The following is an 18,026-nucleotide window of genomic DNA, read 5'->3' on the forward strand; positions in this document are numbered from 1 at the left end:
AGAGGCTGTTCTGGTTCAGGAACAACTGTTAAACAGTGTACAGGATAGAGACAGATATATAGTATATTGTACATAGATTACATATATCGATGTAACATCTACTGAATGACTGCATGAGTTGTTTCAGCCAAGTGTCACTAAACTACATATGTTACGGCTTATCACAGTGCACTAGGATTAGGGCTGAAAGCATTATTCGAAAATGCCTTAGCCCCAAGCTAAGAGAGCTTTCGAATGAGCCCTATCCCGTCCCAATTCTAAGTGAGATAACCCAAATTTAGCCTTGGGTTTGCTGGCCCTGCCCTGGAGCACTGTTGCCTCGAGTCTCTGGGGTTATCCCTTTAACATAGACAAAAAGCAGGGCCAAAAGGTCCCAGTGCGAAACAGAGATAATATAAATAATGGACTTTGAGTCATGCTCCTGTTGTCCAATCACATGACTTCTTCCACACGTCATTACAGTACACATTTGCTTTATGTTTACATTGTTGACCTTTTGCTATGATATACACAAAAAAGGACTCAAATGCATTCTTCTTCTTTTCGTGTCTTTGAAGCTGGTTGGTTATATGACAGTTTCCCATTTCTTTACACAGTCCTTTGCGTTTTTATTGAAGACTGCGAGATCCTTTAAGCTGCACTGGTTCGGTAGTAGGGGGCAGACAAGGCAGTGTTGCATTGTATGGTCCTCTTCTCCACATTCACAGGTTGTTTGGCCAGTTTCATAGCCCCATCTGGCCATGGCAGCTTTTGATCGCCCTGTTCCTTTTCTCAGGCGGTTGAGCGTCTTCCACTGGACCCATGGTGCTTCCTAGCCCGGAGAGAGGGCTTCAGAGGGAGGGATACCCATATCAGTAGGAGGGGGGTCGTCCTCAAGCCGTTTTGTCCATAGTTGGAGCCTGGTTTCTTCCCGTGATGTTGTTAGGGGCTGGACATGGCTGAGAAAGCTTCTCCTGGAGTTCAGCCATTGGGCCGGTGGTACATGTCCATAGAGGAGGTGGCGCTCATCACTGGTGACCTTGGTCATCTCTACTCGGCTGGCGACTCCCCGTCTCACATCAGCAGGGGCAATGCCAGCGAGGAGGTGCAAGTTGTTGATGTTGGTGGGCTTCAAGCAGCCAGTGATTGAGTGGCAGGTGTTACTCAGTGCTGGGTCTAGTTTCTTGGCATGAGATGATCTCTCCCAGACAGGACACGCATACTCCGCAGAGGAGTAGCACAGGGCCAGGGCAGTAGACCTTAATGTGTGTGCTGTGACTCCCCATTTGGAGTTGGTCAGCTTCCGGAGGATGTTATTTCGGGAGTTAACCTTCAATTTGGTGTTTTTGACGTGTTCTTTATAGGAGACTCAAATGCATGACTAACAGGCAGGTTTAAAAACCAAAAGCCAGCTTTATGAACTGACAAAGAGACAGGGAAAGACATAGACTTAAATAAACAAGGGAGGAAAGACTAATAAAACTTAGATAAAACTAATAGGGCAATCATAAAAGGTGGGAAGAAACAGTAAATGGAAAGTAACACATGTGACTAAAAATACCCAAATAAAACAGGAAACAACTGACCAAGAAACCCATGACACTTATTAAACAGATGCCGGCAACATTCAAATGACTTAGAACAATAATATTTCAGGAAATTACTTTAAAAAATCTAACTGATTGCAGGTGGAAACAGCATTGTTCCTATGTTTGTGGTCAGAAACTCCCATTCAAGACAAACTATATGGAACATTCAATAGAGGAAAGGTTTTCCACCAGTTGTAAGTGAAGCTTTTCGAGGCAGGTTTCAATAGGACACTTGACTCACAGAAAAGAAACTCAAAGAAAAGTTTAAAAAATGAAAGGAATGCAAAGAGGTCTAGGACAAGGATGCATCATATAGGGCGACAAGGATCACATGTCTGTTCTCCTGTATTATGGTCTCTATCATGGGGGGCAGGCCAAGTGTCAAGTCCTCAGACTCAACGAGCAAAGACTCCCTGACCATAGATAATGAAGAGCTGGGGAGAGAGCAGGAGGAAGCTGGAGATGAGTCAATTGCAGAGAAGGAAAGAATGGATGGTGTTACTAAAGGGGCCTCATCATCACAAGCTAAAAACAGTCAGGTAGATCAGATCACATACCGTACACGCACCACATCCATTCTGACTTCACAACACGTGCACAGGGAACTACACACACACAACTTTTGATCGATAGTTTAGCCTTGATGTTGAACTGAGACAGTCCATGTTGCCTCATCTTTTATTGATTAATATCTTTTTAATTTTCTATACTAAATAAATTATAGCTTATCTCTTGACGTAACTATAAAATGAGGGAGTATGAGTCACTTTTATTCAGAATTTGAATAACCATAAATGATTTTACATTCATATTTAAATGAAAAATCCTTGTCCAGACACTACACAAACAGGTCATTGACATTGTAGTGTAGGCGTAGAAAATGTATTTAAAAAAAACCCCACTAGTTTAGATCTAACCAGCCAAAAAGGAGCCACATTAAAAAGGGCACATTTCTGGTATTCATGTGTATATTTTTAATAATAGTAATTTAATTATTTTTTGTGTTTGGAAAGTAAAAATAGCAGCCATATCTGACAGTAAACTTCAAGGGTTAAACTGACATCAACCTAGTCTCTTTACTATCAAAACATGAAGTAGGTGGGAGTGCTTCCTTGACTCAAAATGAGATTTTATTTAGAGGTGCTCTTCGGATAGTGATTCATTTAGACATACAGTTCACAAGAAAGCTATGAGGCAGTCTATTTGAAACTTATCACAATGCATATATTGTCACAGCATGGTAATGTCAGATGGTCAGGGACTCCCCGACGAAGGCTTGATGCTGAAATGCATCAAACTTAGGTGAGTGCCTTTGGAGTATGCTTGCGCTTTTTATGTATCTTTACTGCTGAATGTGTTAAAAATGTCTTTCAAGAAGCATGTCAAAAAAGTTGACAAAGGCCTCTTAATAAAAAAAAAAAATGGCTTCATTTCAGGAAAATCTGAACATAATGCACATTTTTTTTAACTTTTAAATTAACTGTGTGAGGTTTATTGTTCTCATAGTTAACGTGCTGACAGAGTAGCACCATCTGACCTCAAAGAGCTTTATTTCCCTCTTAAATTAATTTTATTCGAAGAAATTGTGTGCAAAGGTGAACAAAATGCCATGGAGAAGTAAACAAAATCTAGCAATGTAGCATCTGCTACAAAAGAACAACTGACAATCACAATGGAGAACAAATATGGAAATCACACTTGTGTTCTTCTCAGTATTCCAGTGGAAAACAAAAGCATGATGACACTGAACCATAACCACAGCAGGAACAACACTGCTACAGCACAGCACGACTGCAGGGTAGAAATGGAAAAGAAGAAAATTTAATTTGAGAGCTCAAGAGCAGGCAGGCAGGAGTCTGTGATGAAATCTTCTTTGGGATTTGTAAAAAAAACAAGGTAGAAGCGAGCTCTGAATGTCAAATGCTTATCTGATCCAATCACTGACGGGCTTCAGTTTGTGTCAAAGACGAGGAGCGTATCCTCACTAATTAGTGAAATAATCCCTGATCTGAGTCACCGTCACATGCGCAGCACAGAGCATGTGTTGGGAATTGACTCGTGTGCTCTTCACGGTTCAGCAGGTTGCTGATATAAACGGAGGATTGATAAGCTCCCGTCTGATTGTCCTTCTGGCTCCAAATTGATGACACACTTAGTGATTACTGAACTGTTAAACAGCTGATTTGTTTATTGTTCATTATATACCATAATATTACTGCTTCTCGTGTATTTATACGACTTTGTGTTGGTATATTTTGACTGTTACATTGTTTTGTTGGGATTCTCTTCTGGCTGCTATGTTTGTCCTTTTTAATAATATGATGAGGATTACTATTATTACAGTACTGAATTGAGGTAAAGCATATAGTTTATTACACGGCTCTTCTTAATGCTGTAGAATGCTCTATTCACTTGGATGGGCCTTCCCAACATTCGGCGGTCAATTATTTTCGTATAGTTTGACCGTCATCAAGGAAAGTGGCCTTTTGCCTCTGATTCACGTATTTCGTAGCACTCCGCGCTCTTGAATCTTTGCTCCGGTCACTTATCACCCCAGCGTATTTGGTTACTATGCAATGTCAGCTAATCTGTAGTCTACTTCATATTGGAATAAACTATTCCTAGGCCGCTAGCATAGATGAGTTTCACATTAACTTTAATATTTTTGGAAGATACGGGGATTTCAAGTCTTGGCAAAAGGATGAGTTGTCGTCACCGGTCAAGAAAAGAAAAAGAGAGGAAAGCAGCGAAGAGGAAGAAGCGAAACGGCTTCGGTTTGGCGAACTATATTTCTATATTTCTGACACACTGTGTGAAGTTTTTTTTTGTGTTGGCAAGTAGCCGTGTAATAAGCGGGATAATGTATAGAACGGCGGTCATTAAATAAGTCCCTTGTCCGGACTTATTTTCCCGATAATGACCACAGTTCTATTCATTATCCCTTACATAGTACATTACAGTAAAGCATAGCATAGTATAGTGCAGTACGGTATACTACAGTACAGTATAGTACTGTACAGTCCTTCACGATAAGTACTCTTACTTACTTTTGGTACCATTTGCTTTTGCTGTCAATACTTATGTACTTTTACTTTAGCAATATTGTAATACAAGAGTTTTATTACAATATGATTGCAATTTATACTCTATAATTGCTCTAACTATTGCCAGTTGTCTTTCTGCCATTTCCAGCTCACAATAAACTCACAATTTAGACGATATGGAGAAGAAAATGACAACAGTGATAAATATGTTTTTATGCCTATACAAGGAGCTCAGTAGTTGCTTTTGTTCTTTGTTGCTGGGATTTCATACAAATAGATCATTAACAAATTATTGCAGAATATTGAAAAAATCCTCCATTAATCCTCCCTGTGCTTTTCACCACATCCTGTTTCAACGGCACCACAGTCAGGAGTCAGGATGCTCTAAACACTATCACACTGACATATACTGTCACTAATCTGAACAAAACAGTCACTTTTTGATCTGCTGCCCGTATCTCCACCTCAGTCAAATGGACGGTGTGTTTTCTCCTCGTCCACTCGTCTTCTTCCAGCCCCACATGACTTTGTAATAATTACTTTTGCCAACAGAGGTGAAAGTGGGTATTTGAATCATTGGACACGGACACTCAGCTCACCTCTTCTCATATCTGATATCATCATACATCATCATTTGATATCGTCTGGAAAAGTTAACCTTCAGTCTGAAGGTGGATCACACCGTGGAAATGACTGTTTTCTTCTGCTGTGAACTCATTCAACAGCACGACGAACAACAGGAAATATCAACTATGACAATATAATGACTGAAGATTATTATCATTACTTGATTATATCACAAAATTCTAAGTAGATTTCTCTTTGGGATGAGATTAGTGTCTAGTGCAAACACAAATGGCTGTTTTTTCTGTCTGCTAAGCAGCTTAGCTTTATGACATCTCTGTTAAAGGATAAAGTCGCTGTTTATCAAGCCAGACTTGTAGAAGTGATGTTTCCCCTGATTTATAATTCTGCAGAAAACGAGATTTTAAACCACTAAGCTGTAGCTCCTCACTGGGTTTGAACAATCAAATGTTGACTGTTGTTTATAAGGCTTTAAAAAACAGAAAAGACGTTGTTTTGCATGAAGCTGTAAGCACACGAATATCTATATGTTCTTGCCATTACAAGCAGGTTGCAAACCACATTTTCTATCAGGTTTTATTGACTTGACTATTCTTGGCTACACGTAATTCAGCGGCAGAAAAAACACACACAATAACTTGGCCTGATAGGGAGCATAGATCACTGTTCTTTTTCACTAGCAGACATAAAGACGTGTGATTGCACAGTGAGCTTCGCATTATTGAAAAGAGGCTTTTTTATCTGTTTTGCAGGCCTTATAATTGGCCCCGCTGGACTGCTATAACGGAGAAGTTGCAGCAGAGTTATTTTTTTTTGCTTTTAAAAAGGTATATGTGTCCTCAGCATTGACCATGTGTGATCATCTCTGCAAATGTGACAACTTCAGCAATATATCTCTTTTTAATTAAACTTTTTGGTATTGTGCTTTTTTTTAGTGTGCTTTTGTATTTCCTTCATTGTGTTATATAGGTTCATGTCTACAAGAGCTCCACTCCCCCACAGAAAAAAACAGCCGCTGAACTGCCTCATCAGTCGCCCCTCCCTTAATTCTGTGACTTTGTGACATCACGCGATGTCGCCATGTCACACATTTGCATAATCTATGCCTATTGCCTTGGTAGAAGTGAATACTGACTGGAAGATGAAAACAGAACAGAGCTGACCAGAGACACTCTGAGCAGTGTTGGATGAGGCACATGTGAGCTGACCAATCAGAGCGCACTGGGTTTTTGGGAGGGGGGGCCTTAAAGAGACAGGAGCTAATACAGAGTGGGAATACAGTTATGCAGCACTGGATAGTATGAGGAAAAAAAACTGATGCTATTTTTGAGCATTAAAGGGGCCCTATGTAGTTTGGAGATAAAATTCCTACTCAGAAATGTTTATTTCTTCCGTAACTGAATAAACAAGCTGTTCTCAGAAGTAAATAAGGTCTCCAGAACACTGTTGGGGCTAGAAAGTTGGCAGGGTCAACCACATATAAACAAAATAAAACAGTATGGAATTGTGTTGTCCTTTAAGGTCACTTTGTTTGTTCAGTTTATTCAGTCACTAAAATGTGAGTTTGTTTATATAATTTGCTTAGGCTGGAAAAAAATGAAGAACCTGAAAATGAGCAGAATATGTCTCCTTCAAGATTGAATAGAAAAGAAAAGGAGAAGAAACTGTGATGTTTCACTAGTGCAATAAACAAGGATGTTGGAATTGACTCAGTTATGACAAAAATATATCACACGCATAGTAATACTTAATTTCTGTCATGGTTTTGTCTTTTGAGCACTACCCTCTCATCTTGTACAACGCAAAGAGTTAAAATGTCCTTGAGCAAATATCCTAATAATAATTCGGACAACTTTCAGCAGTACTTCAAAAGACAGAGAGATAAAGTATATAAAAAGCGTATTTTCCAGAATGACTGTCTCTATGGACTATCCATGGAGAATATGACTATAGCTAAGTCAAACTGAAGAATAAACTTGGTTAATAAAAATGCAAGACGAAAATAGCAGCCTCAGAATTGTGGCGTTGAGACCCCGACTTATTTGATGAAAGATTTAATGTGATTCCCGCCTTCAGATATTTATTTACAGTAGTATGAGCCCTCCCATTGGGGACCAGGTCGGTCAGTGATGTCTTGCTCTTTCCATTGAGCTACACAGCACCGGCAGTTTTTTGGCTTGGAAAGGAGAAATCGAGAGGATTATGTGCTCCGCCTGCCAACACAGTCTTTTGATCAGAGGCCAGGTAATATCAGGCAATCTCCATTAATCCTACCATCTCTATCTCCTCTTAGTTCCCGTTCTCTTCTCAGCCTCCCATCTTACCAGGTTGTTATCAGTCTGAGGGATAATTAAGCCTTGTGGGATGGCTGAAGGCTCTCCTCCTCTAAGTTGTGAAAAGTTAGAGGGAGGCAGATCAAACGCCTTTGAAACACAAGAGATAATAAAAAAAACTAATCTACCAGAGACAACAAACATATTGCTGCAGATGCATTGCTCTCCTCTGACTCTCATCTTGTACTTCTAGATCAAAGTTCAGTCAAACTCTGGGCAGAGTTTGAGACCATGACAAACAAATTCACAACTAACAGGAAAACAAGTGAGAGTTTGATGTTAAAATTCGAAAATTTGTGCGAGTCATAGGCTGTGATAAAAATTCCACAATACATGTCACAGCACGGTCACATCACATTTAATGAACTGACTTTCATTTCAGGAGGCAGAGGGGATGGCGGTGAAGTTAAAGGTAATAAGGCTGTGAAACCTCAAGGAGAGTTGAGAGTCCAAGGGGCCGTCCAGATGGGCGAAAACAATCTTTTTTTTCTCCGTCTTCCTCAGCATCGTTTCAAGAATATTTGCGTCCACACGGATCCACTGAAAATGACCGAAAACGCTGTAGTTCATATTCCAAGCCTATAGGTGGCGCTTGACATTCACCAAAAACGGAGAAGAAGACACGGAGCATGCGCATTAAGCTTGGGCGCTGTAAACAGACAGTAGATGGAGAAACCAAATACAAAAAGAAGAAGATGAAAATGGCTAGTGCAAGGAAACCAGAATCGTTTGTGTGGACCGGTAATGAGGTCGAACTGCTGCTGCGACACACACTCAACTACAAGGCGACTAAGTTGCAAGAAAGGCTCAATATCTTCTGCGGCATGAACACGAGCATGTAGTCCACCATTGTTGTTGTTGTTGTTATGAGATGTCGCGGGGTGGGGCGATGGGGTCATCGTTTTGGAAAGTATGCGGATTCGCTGTCCACATGAGAACGGGAGGAGGGCTGCGTTTTCAGATTTCTCCACCCTGAGACCCGTTTTCAAAAAAGTGCGTTTTCAGGATCCGTGTGGACAGTCGGCCAAAACGATGCAATACATGTGCGTTTTCACAAAAGAGCGTTGTCGTCTGGACGGGGCCTAAGTTGTGGCATTTCCAGCAGTGTTTGTGGAGACCAAAACAAGTATTTAAAAGGCAAAACATAACCAAGTCAAAGGGTTTTTGTGCCTAAGCCCGAGCAGACCATTAGCACAGCATTGTGACAGAAGAGAAATGGAAAATTCAACTTATAAAAAAAATGTTGCAACAAAAAGAAAAATCCAGTTTGACCTAATGCAAACATTTATTCTGGCGATTGGGTCGATTTTTTCTACTCTATTCTCAAGTTATTAAGTCAAGTAAAGGTAGTTGCAATCCTTCATTCAGTACCCGTAAAATAAGGCTGACCCCATGAGTCAGCGTTTGGATTCACAGTATCAGACAAAACTTACATAATCAAGCAACACAGTATTTTTCCCCTCCGGTCTATTCAAGTTTACTTATGTGAAAAAACCTTTTCCCTCTATCATTGTGAAAATAGCCAGGGATGTTCATGAGAGAAGTAGATGTGATTTTTCCTGCTCAGTTTGGAACGTGAACACATGCTGCACTGAGCCAGGAGCAGCTGTCTAGATGAATCTTTAATGCGTATGTATGTTAGGGTCTCCACAGCCGATCAGAGCACCAAACCACGGAAAACTTTTTGACTGTTAAAGTTGCTGTCATCTAGAAAAAGCACATCCTTCTGAATAATTAATGTTGCGAACTCAACATAAGGGATTTGTCGAAAGAAAACAAACTCTTCGACTTCTGTTCTCTGTTACCTTCCTTTTAGAAAGTGATATGATGTTTTTAATGCAGGATCTCTGCTGCTTTTTCTTCAGTTATTCCGATGCCATCTGAATCACCATTTCACAAGGATGTTTTTAGATTTTGCATACAGTTAAAGCCGAGAACCGACACATTTAGATGAAATGATGATGCTACTGCTGTTCTGGTGATAGGAGTCACGCGTGTTCTAACATTCAAAAAGTGCGATCACCGAAAATTTGAAAACAATGTGAGAAAACGCCTTCCAATCTGAACACTGAAGCACTGTTGAAATAGGCCTGGAAAACAAACTATGATCTTTGACAATCCTTAATTCTTACCTGCCTGCCAGTGTGGTCAGGTTGTATGCTGTTTGTAGGAGGGTTCTGTGGACTGGCATGGATCCTTACTGATGAAATGAGACAGCCTGGAAAAGAAAAAGGCGTACAAAGAAAAGGAGAAAGGAATATGTGGTGAGGCATTTAGTTTTACAGCTCAAAAGACTGTAATGCATTTTCACCCACACACCCTCAAATGAACTGTCTGGCCATTTGATACAGAGGAGTGCGTTTTCAGTAAGACTTAAGTATTAGAGTCTGAGTGATGAAAGTGCTCTTTTCTGAAGACACTTTATCTGACTTTAGACACAAAAACAGCAGGCTCATTAGTGACCAACTCTATCACATGCTGTCAACTCCAAATTTGAGCTACTTTCTATCACCAGAAACATACATTCAGAATTTGACTGCCTTACAACTATTACAAGTTGTACACATTTCCTCCCAAAGTTCCCACAACTACCTCTCAAGGAACCGCATTAAGCATTACTCTGGCTCGTTACTGTGTACATTTTAAGTGTTGCGAAGATTGGGCAATTTAGTCCGCCGACATATGAAAAATGACCCGGACTTAATCATCAGTCCATCTGTTAAATACTACTATCTGTAAGTGTTGAGCCACAGTGAAAAAAGAAAAAAAAACGTACTGGTTTGTGGCTGCAGATAAATTATTATTTTTTTTTAAATGGGCGCTGAAAGAAAATGCTGGGAGTACACGAGTGATCAGAAAAGGTTCAGTGCTGCATGAGTCATCCCAAAAGTTGGTGTACTTTTGTAGAGTATAACACCCTGAGGAGGTACTTTTTGGACAATAAAATATGTCTCCTGAACGTTAGACCCTGGTCCATGTGAGGGAAAGCTCCACGGTGGAAAACTGTAAACACATACATTTCGTTTTTACATATGTCAAAATTGCATTGACGATCTAAACACCAGGCCAATCAGCAATGTTCTTATTCTGACTTAATTTACGTTCATTATATATTATAAGATTTTATAACTTCTATTCATTTACATCCATTGCTTTTGCTATTAATCTATTATTAATTATTTATTGCACACAAACCTTTTTGGCCTGTATTTCCACCCTGCATTTCACTGCACATATGTACATACATTTGACAATTGAAACTTAAAACTTTGACTTGATTTAGTTTGGTGCTGTCAATCATTCTCTTTTAAAAAAGTAAAGAATCTTTTAAACTCAATGGAGTTGCATGGACGGTTGATTTACAGGAGGAGATAACACTGAAACAGTGGAGTAGTGCATGTAAAGCAGCTCAAGCACGGACTGATAATACTGGTAATTCTGCAATACATACACTCTGAAAGAAAAACAAGTGCTGTTTCAAAAAGTGTGCGAACGATACATACAATACATAAATAACTATCATTGATCCCATTTAATGAATGAGCTCTGAGTAGGGCAACTATACCCACTTCATGATTGCAGTCACTCAACATACGAACTTGGAGGATTGGCTTACAGCAGTTGGATTGTCTATGATGAACTACAATTCTACTTTTTTTTTTTTTTTTTTAAATAACAAAGTTAAAGAAAATCTAAGAAATAAAAAGGAAATAACAGGTCGCTCAGGAAGAAAAGAAGCAACCTGCGTTAATCTCAGACTAATTTGCCAAATGCGGCATCTGTTTATGGCAGCGAAGCCACGCTTGGATTTCGACTTGGATAGGATGCACCTAACATGTTATGCTGTGTGTTCTGTTCGCTTTCAGTACAAGATGCTAAATTGCAGGAGTGAGAGAGAGAGTCTGGTTCTTGCGAGGCTGCAGGCTTGATTAAAAGTAAAATCCTGGTGCGAGCAGATGGTGGTGTAGACTTTGCTTGCTTTTTTTAAAAGTATGCAGTCCACCCACCTTCCATATTTTTCACAGTTTATTTTGTCCAAGGGAAAGCTGAAAAGGGGAGAGACCGTCGAAGGCCAAGAAAATAAGAAAACATTCTCTCCATTGTTCCAACGTAGATTAGACTTTTTTTTTTTTTTATGTGTGTGTGTTTTATAAGTGAATAGAAACGTCACTTACTAAAAGGTAGATAATGATTTTGCCAGATGGAAGGTAAATTTGTTGATTTTAAATGACTCAGACCTGAATCATGATTTGTCTGACTCTTGAGGTTTACTCACACAATGAATAACTGAACAACCCCGTCTCCTCAAGAATAAGAATAACAAGAAGAATATATCTTACTAATTTGTTTATGCTGCTGCCTGACATTTATTCACTGCCAGTGTTTTTTTTTTTTCAAATACAGAAGTGCAAACATTTGTCAGAACAGAGAGCTTTGGGACCCAGCAAGCAACGGATGTCATGTAGACGTCTCGGCCAGACGGAGCCCCAATTAAGCTGACTATCTGTAACCCACTTCCCAGCCAAAAGAATCTTAAAATTGTTTGGATTGCGTTTTTTGCTACTGTGGCTCGGAGCAGGTTATATTTATATCCTTTATGTTTACAGTGTAGATGACCATGAAAAAGCTTTGCTCAACGCACATACCTGTTACGATTCAGTGCCTTTTTGTTGTGTTTTATTTTACATCCTTGCCCTTTTTGTGTCTCTTCTGGCTTTTCAGTGTCTCCTCTGTGATTTTCCCTCTGTGCTTCCCTTCGTTACCTCATCTGTCCTTTTCCCCTCCTCTCTCACCTCACCTGTTCCGGATCCCCTCTTTAGTGTTCCTGTGTATTTAGTCATTGTTCTCCCTGCAGTCCTTGTCTGTTCGTTCCGTCATCCGTCAGCCTCTGTTCGTCTCTTCGTCATGTTCTGTAGTGTTTACTCCAGTCTCTCCTCCTGTGTCTCCCCCGGTGGTATGTTTCTTATTTTTGTGTCTGGTTTCCCCTGTTGATTTGTACTTTGCTTTTGGTTGTACTTTGCTTTAGCCTTAGTTGTTACTTTGTTTGGTCCTGGTGACTCCATTTTGGTTTTTGTACTATTTCAGCCTTTGAAGATTAAAGCTCGCTTTTTGTTTCCCCAATCCTGCCGCCCGTGTGTCTGCATTTGGGTCCTCCTCTAGTTTCCCCCCTCATTGTAACACATAAAGTGAATAAGAAAAGGCAAAAAAAAAGGTCTATACATGTATTTAATATCGATGTTCTCATGCAGAACTAGAGTTACAGCCAGGCAGCAACCACTGCTGTCAATTGATGTGTCGTTTTTATGCTACAGTTATGCGAATGGATCCATTTGTGTATAACTTTCACAGTATTATGACATCTTTATTTCTGCCTTTTATTACAAACAGGGGTAAGTGTATTGTAATAATATCGGTAGCAGATTTCAATACCTTTTTATTATAACGTTATTTAAGATTCCAGGGGAGGCGTGTTATGACATCCTATACTGCACCACTGAGCATGTAATGGCGTATTGTGAGATGATTCTGTAGCATTATTTGATAGGGGAAACTATCTGTGAGTATCAAAATCTGCTCCCCATATTTTCAAAGTACACTTAGCCCTGTCTGTGACAAAAAGAATAGATAGTAGAATAACAGAAGAAAAGAAGATAGTAGAATAATAGAAGAAAAGAAATGTCATAACACTGTGAGAGTTATACACAAATGCATCGATTTGTGTAATGGTAGCTTTTTTTCTTCACCAGGCAGCACAGATCGATAAAACACCTGGTTGGGTATCCATGCTCACAAAGTTCAGTGTTAAGGTAAGCAGAACACTTTGGTTAGGTGTGGAAAAGACTAGGATCATGCGAAAGATTGAAAAAGGAAACATGCTGCGACTTGCTGTTGAAGTCAGTTTTGAGAATTTTAATATTTAATATATGAGAGCAGCTTGACAGAGACTGCAAATCTCGTTTCTCGCCGACCTCCAGTGGTTCGATTTCTCACCTTGCTGCAGTGATGCACAACAAAGTGCACTGTTGGGTACTGATGTAAGCGAATAAAGGCGCAAGGTTTGAGAGTAGATAGGGACAGACCCAGACGCACAACACCGGTTTTGACAGCATAAAGCCGGACTTCTCGTCAAGATGCAGACTTGCGCCTTTAGGTTTGAGCAATTTGCACGACGACTTCTCCTGGTTGCCAAAGTTTCTGGGCTGTGGCGAAAGCAGTGCACATGAAACCAGGGCTGAGAGTTTAAAAATTGACCGTGTTCCAAAACAACTGTCCCTCCCTGCCATGCTCTTAAAGCTTTATTTCTCCAATTTAGTATTTGCGCTTGCTCAATAGTTATGTCGTAAAACAAAACGATGTTGATTTGTAAGTCTACCTGCCTCGGCGCAAGTTGTTAAATCTGTTTACAAGCTGGATTGCTTCGCCCTCGCATTGTTTCTGCCTGTTTATTGATCCTTGAGTCTGAGCTATTTCAGCCGGATACTGAAACTTGAATTTAAAAGAAGGTGGTTAAGGTTTTGAAAAGTCCAAGGCAATTCAATCAGTCAGAGCCAGAAAAACATCAGCGAACCTAATCTAAACATGTCAATGACGCTTTCTCTTTCCACAGAGAACAGGAACGAGGTCAGTCCAGGTAAGAGCCGTCTTTCTTTATTGATTCTCAGTATAAAGTCTATACCAATCACAACAGAGGGGCTGAAGTTAAAGAGAAGCAGACAAATCAATGAGAAAGATCTTTAAGCTACAGGATAACAGCGATGCAGAGAAAAGGGGCTGGAGATCGATATACGGGAGATGACCCTAATATTTTGTACATTCAATCAAAGCCCGTGTCGAGGACTACTTTGTGGGCCAGCCAACAAAGACAAAAATATCCTCTGGACTTGTCCTTTACAGAGAGAGAGAGTGATGGAGATCCTCGCTGACGGTAAATCCAGCCAGCAATAAATGTAATTTCTAATTTTAAGAGGTCCATTAATTCTTGTCCAGCACCTGTGCCAGTAGTAGTTTTGATGGGGGTCACGGGGAGAGCTAACATTAATAACAACTGCCATATTACAACTGGATGTGGCTGGCGACAGCGTCCTGTTTGACAGTGTCCTCCCGGATATAACATATGATACCATTAGGCGCCATTATAGGTCAAACCCCACGCAAACACAGCTGGGCTGATGGGGAGCAACAGTAAATCACTCTAATCCAACGGTGAGATGAAGGCAGGTTATTCCCACATCGCTGAGGGGACGGGGATTTGTGTCACAAGCTGAGCTGCAGTTTACCAGCTTGAGTCATGATGAAAGCTGTGATAGAGCTCAGCTGTCATTCAGGAGGGCTGAGCCACAAATCTGTGATCACCTGCCTTCTCTACACCTCCAAACACCACCGACTGCATGCTTCAGTCAGCGTGGACGTGACGGGATGCCCGGGGGGGAAAGATCCGGCTCCTAAGCCAATGTGGCAAACAGAATCCGGGATGCACACATTTTTATACAAGATGTGTTACGAAAGCAAAACACAACCAAAAAAAATATGCAGTGTACAATCTGACATGCAGCCAGGGCTTATTTGCGCAGGATTATCTTTTTTCTTTCTCAGCTCTCGAATAGATCGGGATGATCACCGCTGATGCTGTAACCCTCCTGGTCCCTCAAGCAGAGATTTGACTCATCTCCCTCTCATCCTCTTCCAACCCTCGGTCCCAGTGAGCCCGCCTGTCAATACACAGACACTAAACGCTGCTCAGACTGTCAGAGAGGAGCCGCAGCATGCCTCGCACACTTTACACAGTCCCACTGTACAGCCTGCATGAGCACAAACAATCCTTTGACTGCAAGGAGAAATTTAAAGAATGGAGCCTATCAGAGGGGGTGTACGGAGCGAAAGGAGAAGTAAAATTGAACAAGACAGAAACTCTGCGGAAGTTGTTCACTTTTCCTCACAGACAACAGAGATGAAAAAGCAGATAATAGGAGAAAACTGTGAAAATTAGACCCAGAGAGAGATGCAGAGTGAGCTTACCTGCCCACAGTGCAGACGCACACACAGGTCTGTGGCTTTCCACTGCTGCTCCGTGCCGCTCCACTCACCTAAATCACTTCCATGACTCACGCAGAGGGAAGATAACCGGCTCTCAGGAAAAGTGGAGTAAACACACGTTGCAAAGGCTGGCAGGGCGCTCGCTCTCGCTGCAGAGCCACTATCTCTCATCCTTGTTTCTCCTCCTCTGTCTCTTTCTTTGATCTCTCTCTCTCTCTCTCTCTCTCTCTCTCTCTCTCTCTCTCTCTCTCTATTCGGCAGTGCCCCCCTCTCTCTCCATCTCTGCCACCCCCTCACTCTCCACCACAAGGTGTCACAAACAGAGTGTGTCTGCACCCACTGCCTCTTATTGGCTCTCACTTCTCGCTCTTCCTCGCTCTACCCCAACACCCTCCCCACCACCTCTCCCTCTCCCTCACTCTCTCTCTGTTCGGATTGTCTGCCTTAAAGAGGCAAAGCATCGCACCACAGCTGCACGACCACAAGTATGTCTGCACTTGGAAAGCTAAATTTAAAAGTGTGCAGGACAACATCATTCGCAGCTTTCTGTAAAGATCTCTGTCCTCACTACACGCCCCCAAATAACAGAAAACCACTTAATGTGTTTTTCCTCTGCACGTCTCAGCTAAAAAGTAACAAAACTGTTGATCACATCGAACATCTGTATAAGAGTTGGACAGACACGAGTCCATTATTAACAGCTAAAACTCACAGTTTAGTTGTTATCTGTGGAAAACTTAGCAGTTTTTTTGGTTTTGTTTTTTCAGATCATTATGCTGAAAACAACACGGTTGTCGGATCTGATGTTTTGGTCGCCACAATCAGGGCATGGAAATTCCCCCGAGGTCTCCTTAAAATAAAACCGGTGGTGATATCACTTTTTCCCAAAGTCTGTTCATTTTGGGTGACGCCTCTGCATTAAGTGACTTGACTGCACCACTAGCTGATAAGACCCAAACTGTCCTTATGTTTGGGCGGAAACTTTTGTTCCGAGAATGGAACGCCTCCTCTGCACCGACATTAAATTTGTGGCACGCCTCTCTCGTTCAGCTGGTGGCCTTTGAATGATTATCATAAAGAGTGCTTGATAAGGTGGAGGAGTATCACTTGAAATGGGAACAGCAGCACTCATACATATCGAGCGGTTGATGGCGATTCCAGCTCGTAAAAACAGCTGTAAACGACGAATAGAAATGTGAATAAGTGATGGTTTTACTTGGTAAGAATATCACTATACTGTTATATTGTTCTCTCTGCATAGAGATGCATTCTTCTTTCTTTCTTTTCCTATTAACCTCTTTGTGTCCCATTGTATTGTATTTCTTAATTGCCCATAATTGTGTGTCTTGGATGTTTGTATTCAGTATTGTTTCATCTTACTTTGGTGCTCCATGTCAACTTGTTACAGTCAGTTGTTATTGAATGACAGCTTATGGTTTTACATAATTTTAAAAATGGATAAATAGGATTTTAAAAACAAAAAAATGCCCTTTTTGCGACATCTATTTTGGAAAATGAGTTGATGATGAACTGAGGAGTCTCACAGCCTGGAGAATGAAGCTGCTCTGTAGTCTGGTGGTGCAGCAGCACATACTTCTGGATCTTTTGCCGGGTGGCAGCAGGGTGAACAGACTGTAGCTGGGCTGGGTGTTGTCTTTTAGAATCCTTCGGGCTCTGTGCAGAAATGTCACTTCACCAGTGTCGCTGATGCTCTGTAGATGGTACAAGTGATTCTGGGCGATCACACACTGCACAGCCGTCCTGTCCTGGTCATGCACTAACTATGACAGTTTGTGATGTTTCTGCTGCTCTTCTGTAAAAGTTAACCTGAATCTGTCTCTGGAATTTAGCCTTCCCTAGTTTCTGTAGGAAATAGAGTCTTTTCTGTGCTTTTTTTTATATCAGGGTGGTGATTTGTGTTTTTTTTTTTTATCCATCATGAAAACAATAGTAATAATCATGAAAAAATATACAGTGGTTTCACACAAACGAATGTTGAAACACAGAGTCGAGCTGTAGTCACGGGCTTGGCCGCCTTTCGCTTGTAACGCACCACCATCTCCTCCTCCTCATCATATGAAATTCAGGTCATAAACATGTATTGACAGTAACATTTAATGTGTTTGTAGCCTATGACATGTGAAAAATTTGAACATATATGTCGTTTGCAGAAACTGTCATCATTTTATCCTGACTGGTCCAACAGGAACATCTATAATCGCAATCGAGTTTAGATGATACTGAGATATAGAGACGACGACACATTGACTAATTTGTTTCAAGCACACACTAGATTTAATTCTAACAGTAGTGAGAAGGATGAGGAGGAAGATTTAACCCTCAGACTTGTAGAGTGGCTCTTCTGGGGGGATTTGCAGGAAGCTATGAGAAAATAGCTTGCCAGAAACTCCACCAGTGGAATTCATTTAATTACATCTTTAAAACCTGACTTTATCTTATTT

At 40.9% G+C, this 18,026-nt stretch overlaps 1 protein-coding gene across 5 annotated transcripts in view; it reads right to left on the reverse strand.

Annotated features, from left to right (window-relative positions):
• The window catches only part of LOC115586852 (alpha-1,3-mannosyl-glycoprotein 4-beta-N-acetylglucosaminyltransferase C-like), a 56,984-nt gene that overhangs the window by 26,562 nt on the left and 12,396 nt on the right, over positions 1 to 18,026 (reverse strand). Inside the window, exons 1-2 of one of the 5 annotated variants that reach the window (XM_030426256.1) lie at positions 15,615 to 15,916; positions 9,667 to 9,748 (exon numbers count right to left, since the gene is read on the reverse strand). In XM_030426256.1, the coding sequence (XP_030282116.1) occupies positions 9,667 to 9,721 (55 nt within the window). In that variant the 5' untranslated portion in view covers positions 9,722 to 9,748; positions 15,615 to 15,916. Of the gene's footprint in view, positions 1 to 9,662; positions 9,749 to 15,546; positions 15,917 to 18,026 lie in introns of those variants that run through there. The other 4 variants (XM_030426255.1, XM_030426258.1, XM_030426257.1 and 1 more) reach the window with 4 other exon arrangements.

This window comes from Sparus aurata, chromosome 8 (genome assembly GCF_900880675.1).
Source record: "Sparus aurata chromosome 8, fSpaAur1.1, whole genome shotgun sequence".
NCBI classification, from domain to species: Eukaryota; Metazoa; Chordata; class Actinopteri; order Spariformes; family Sparidae; genus Sparus; species Sparus aurata.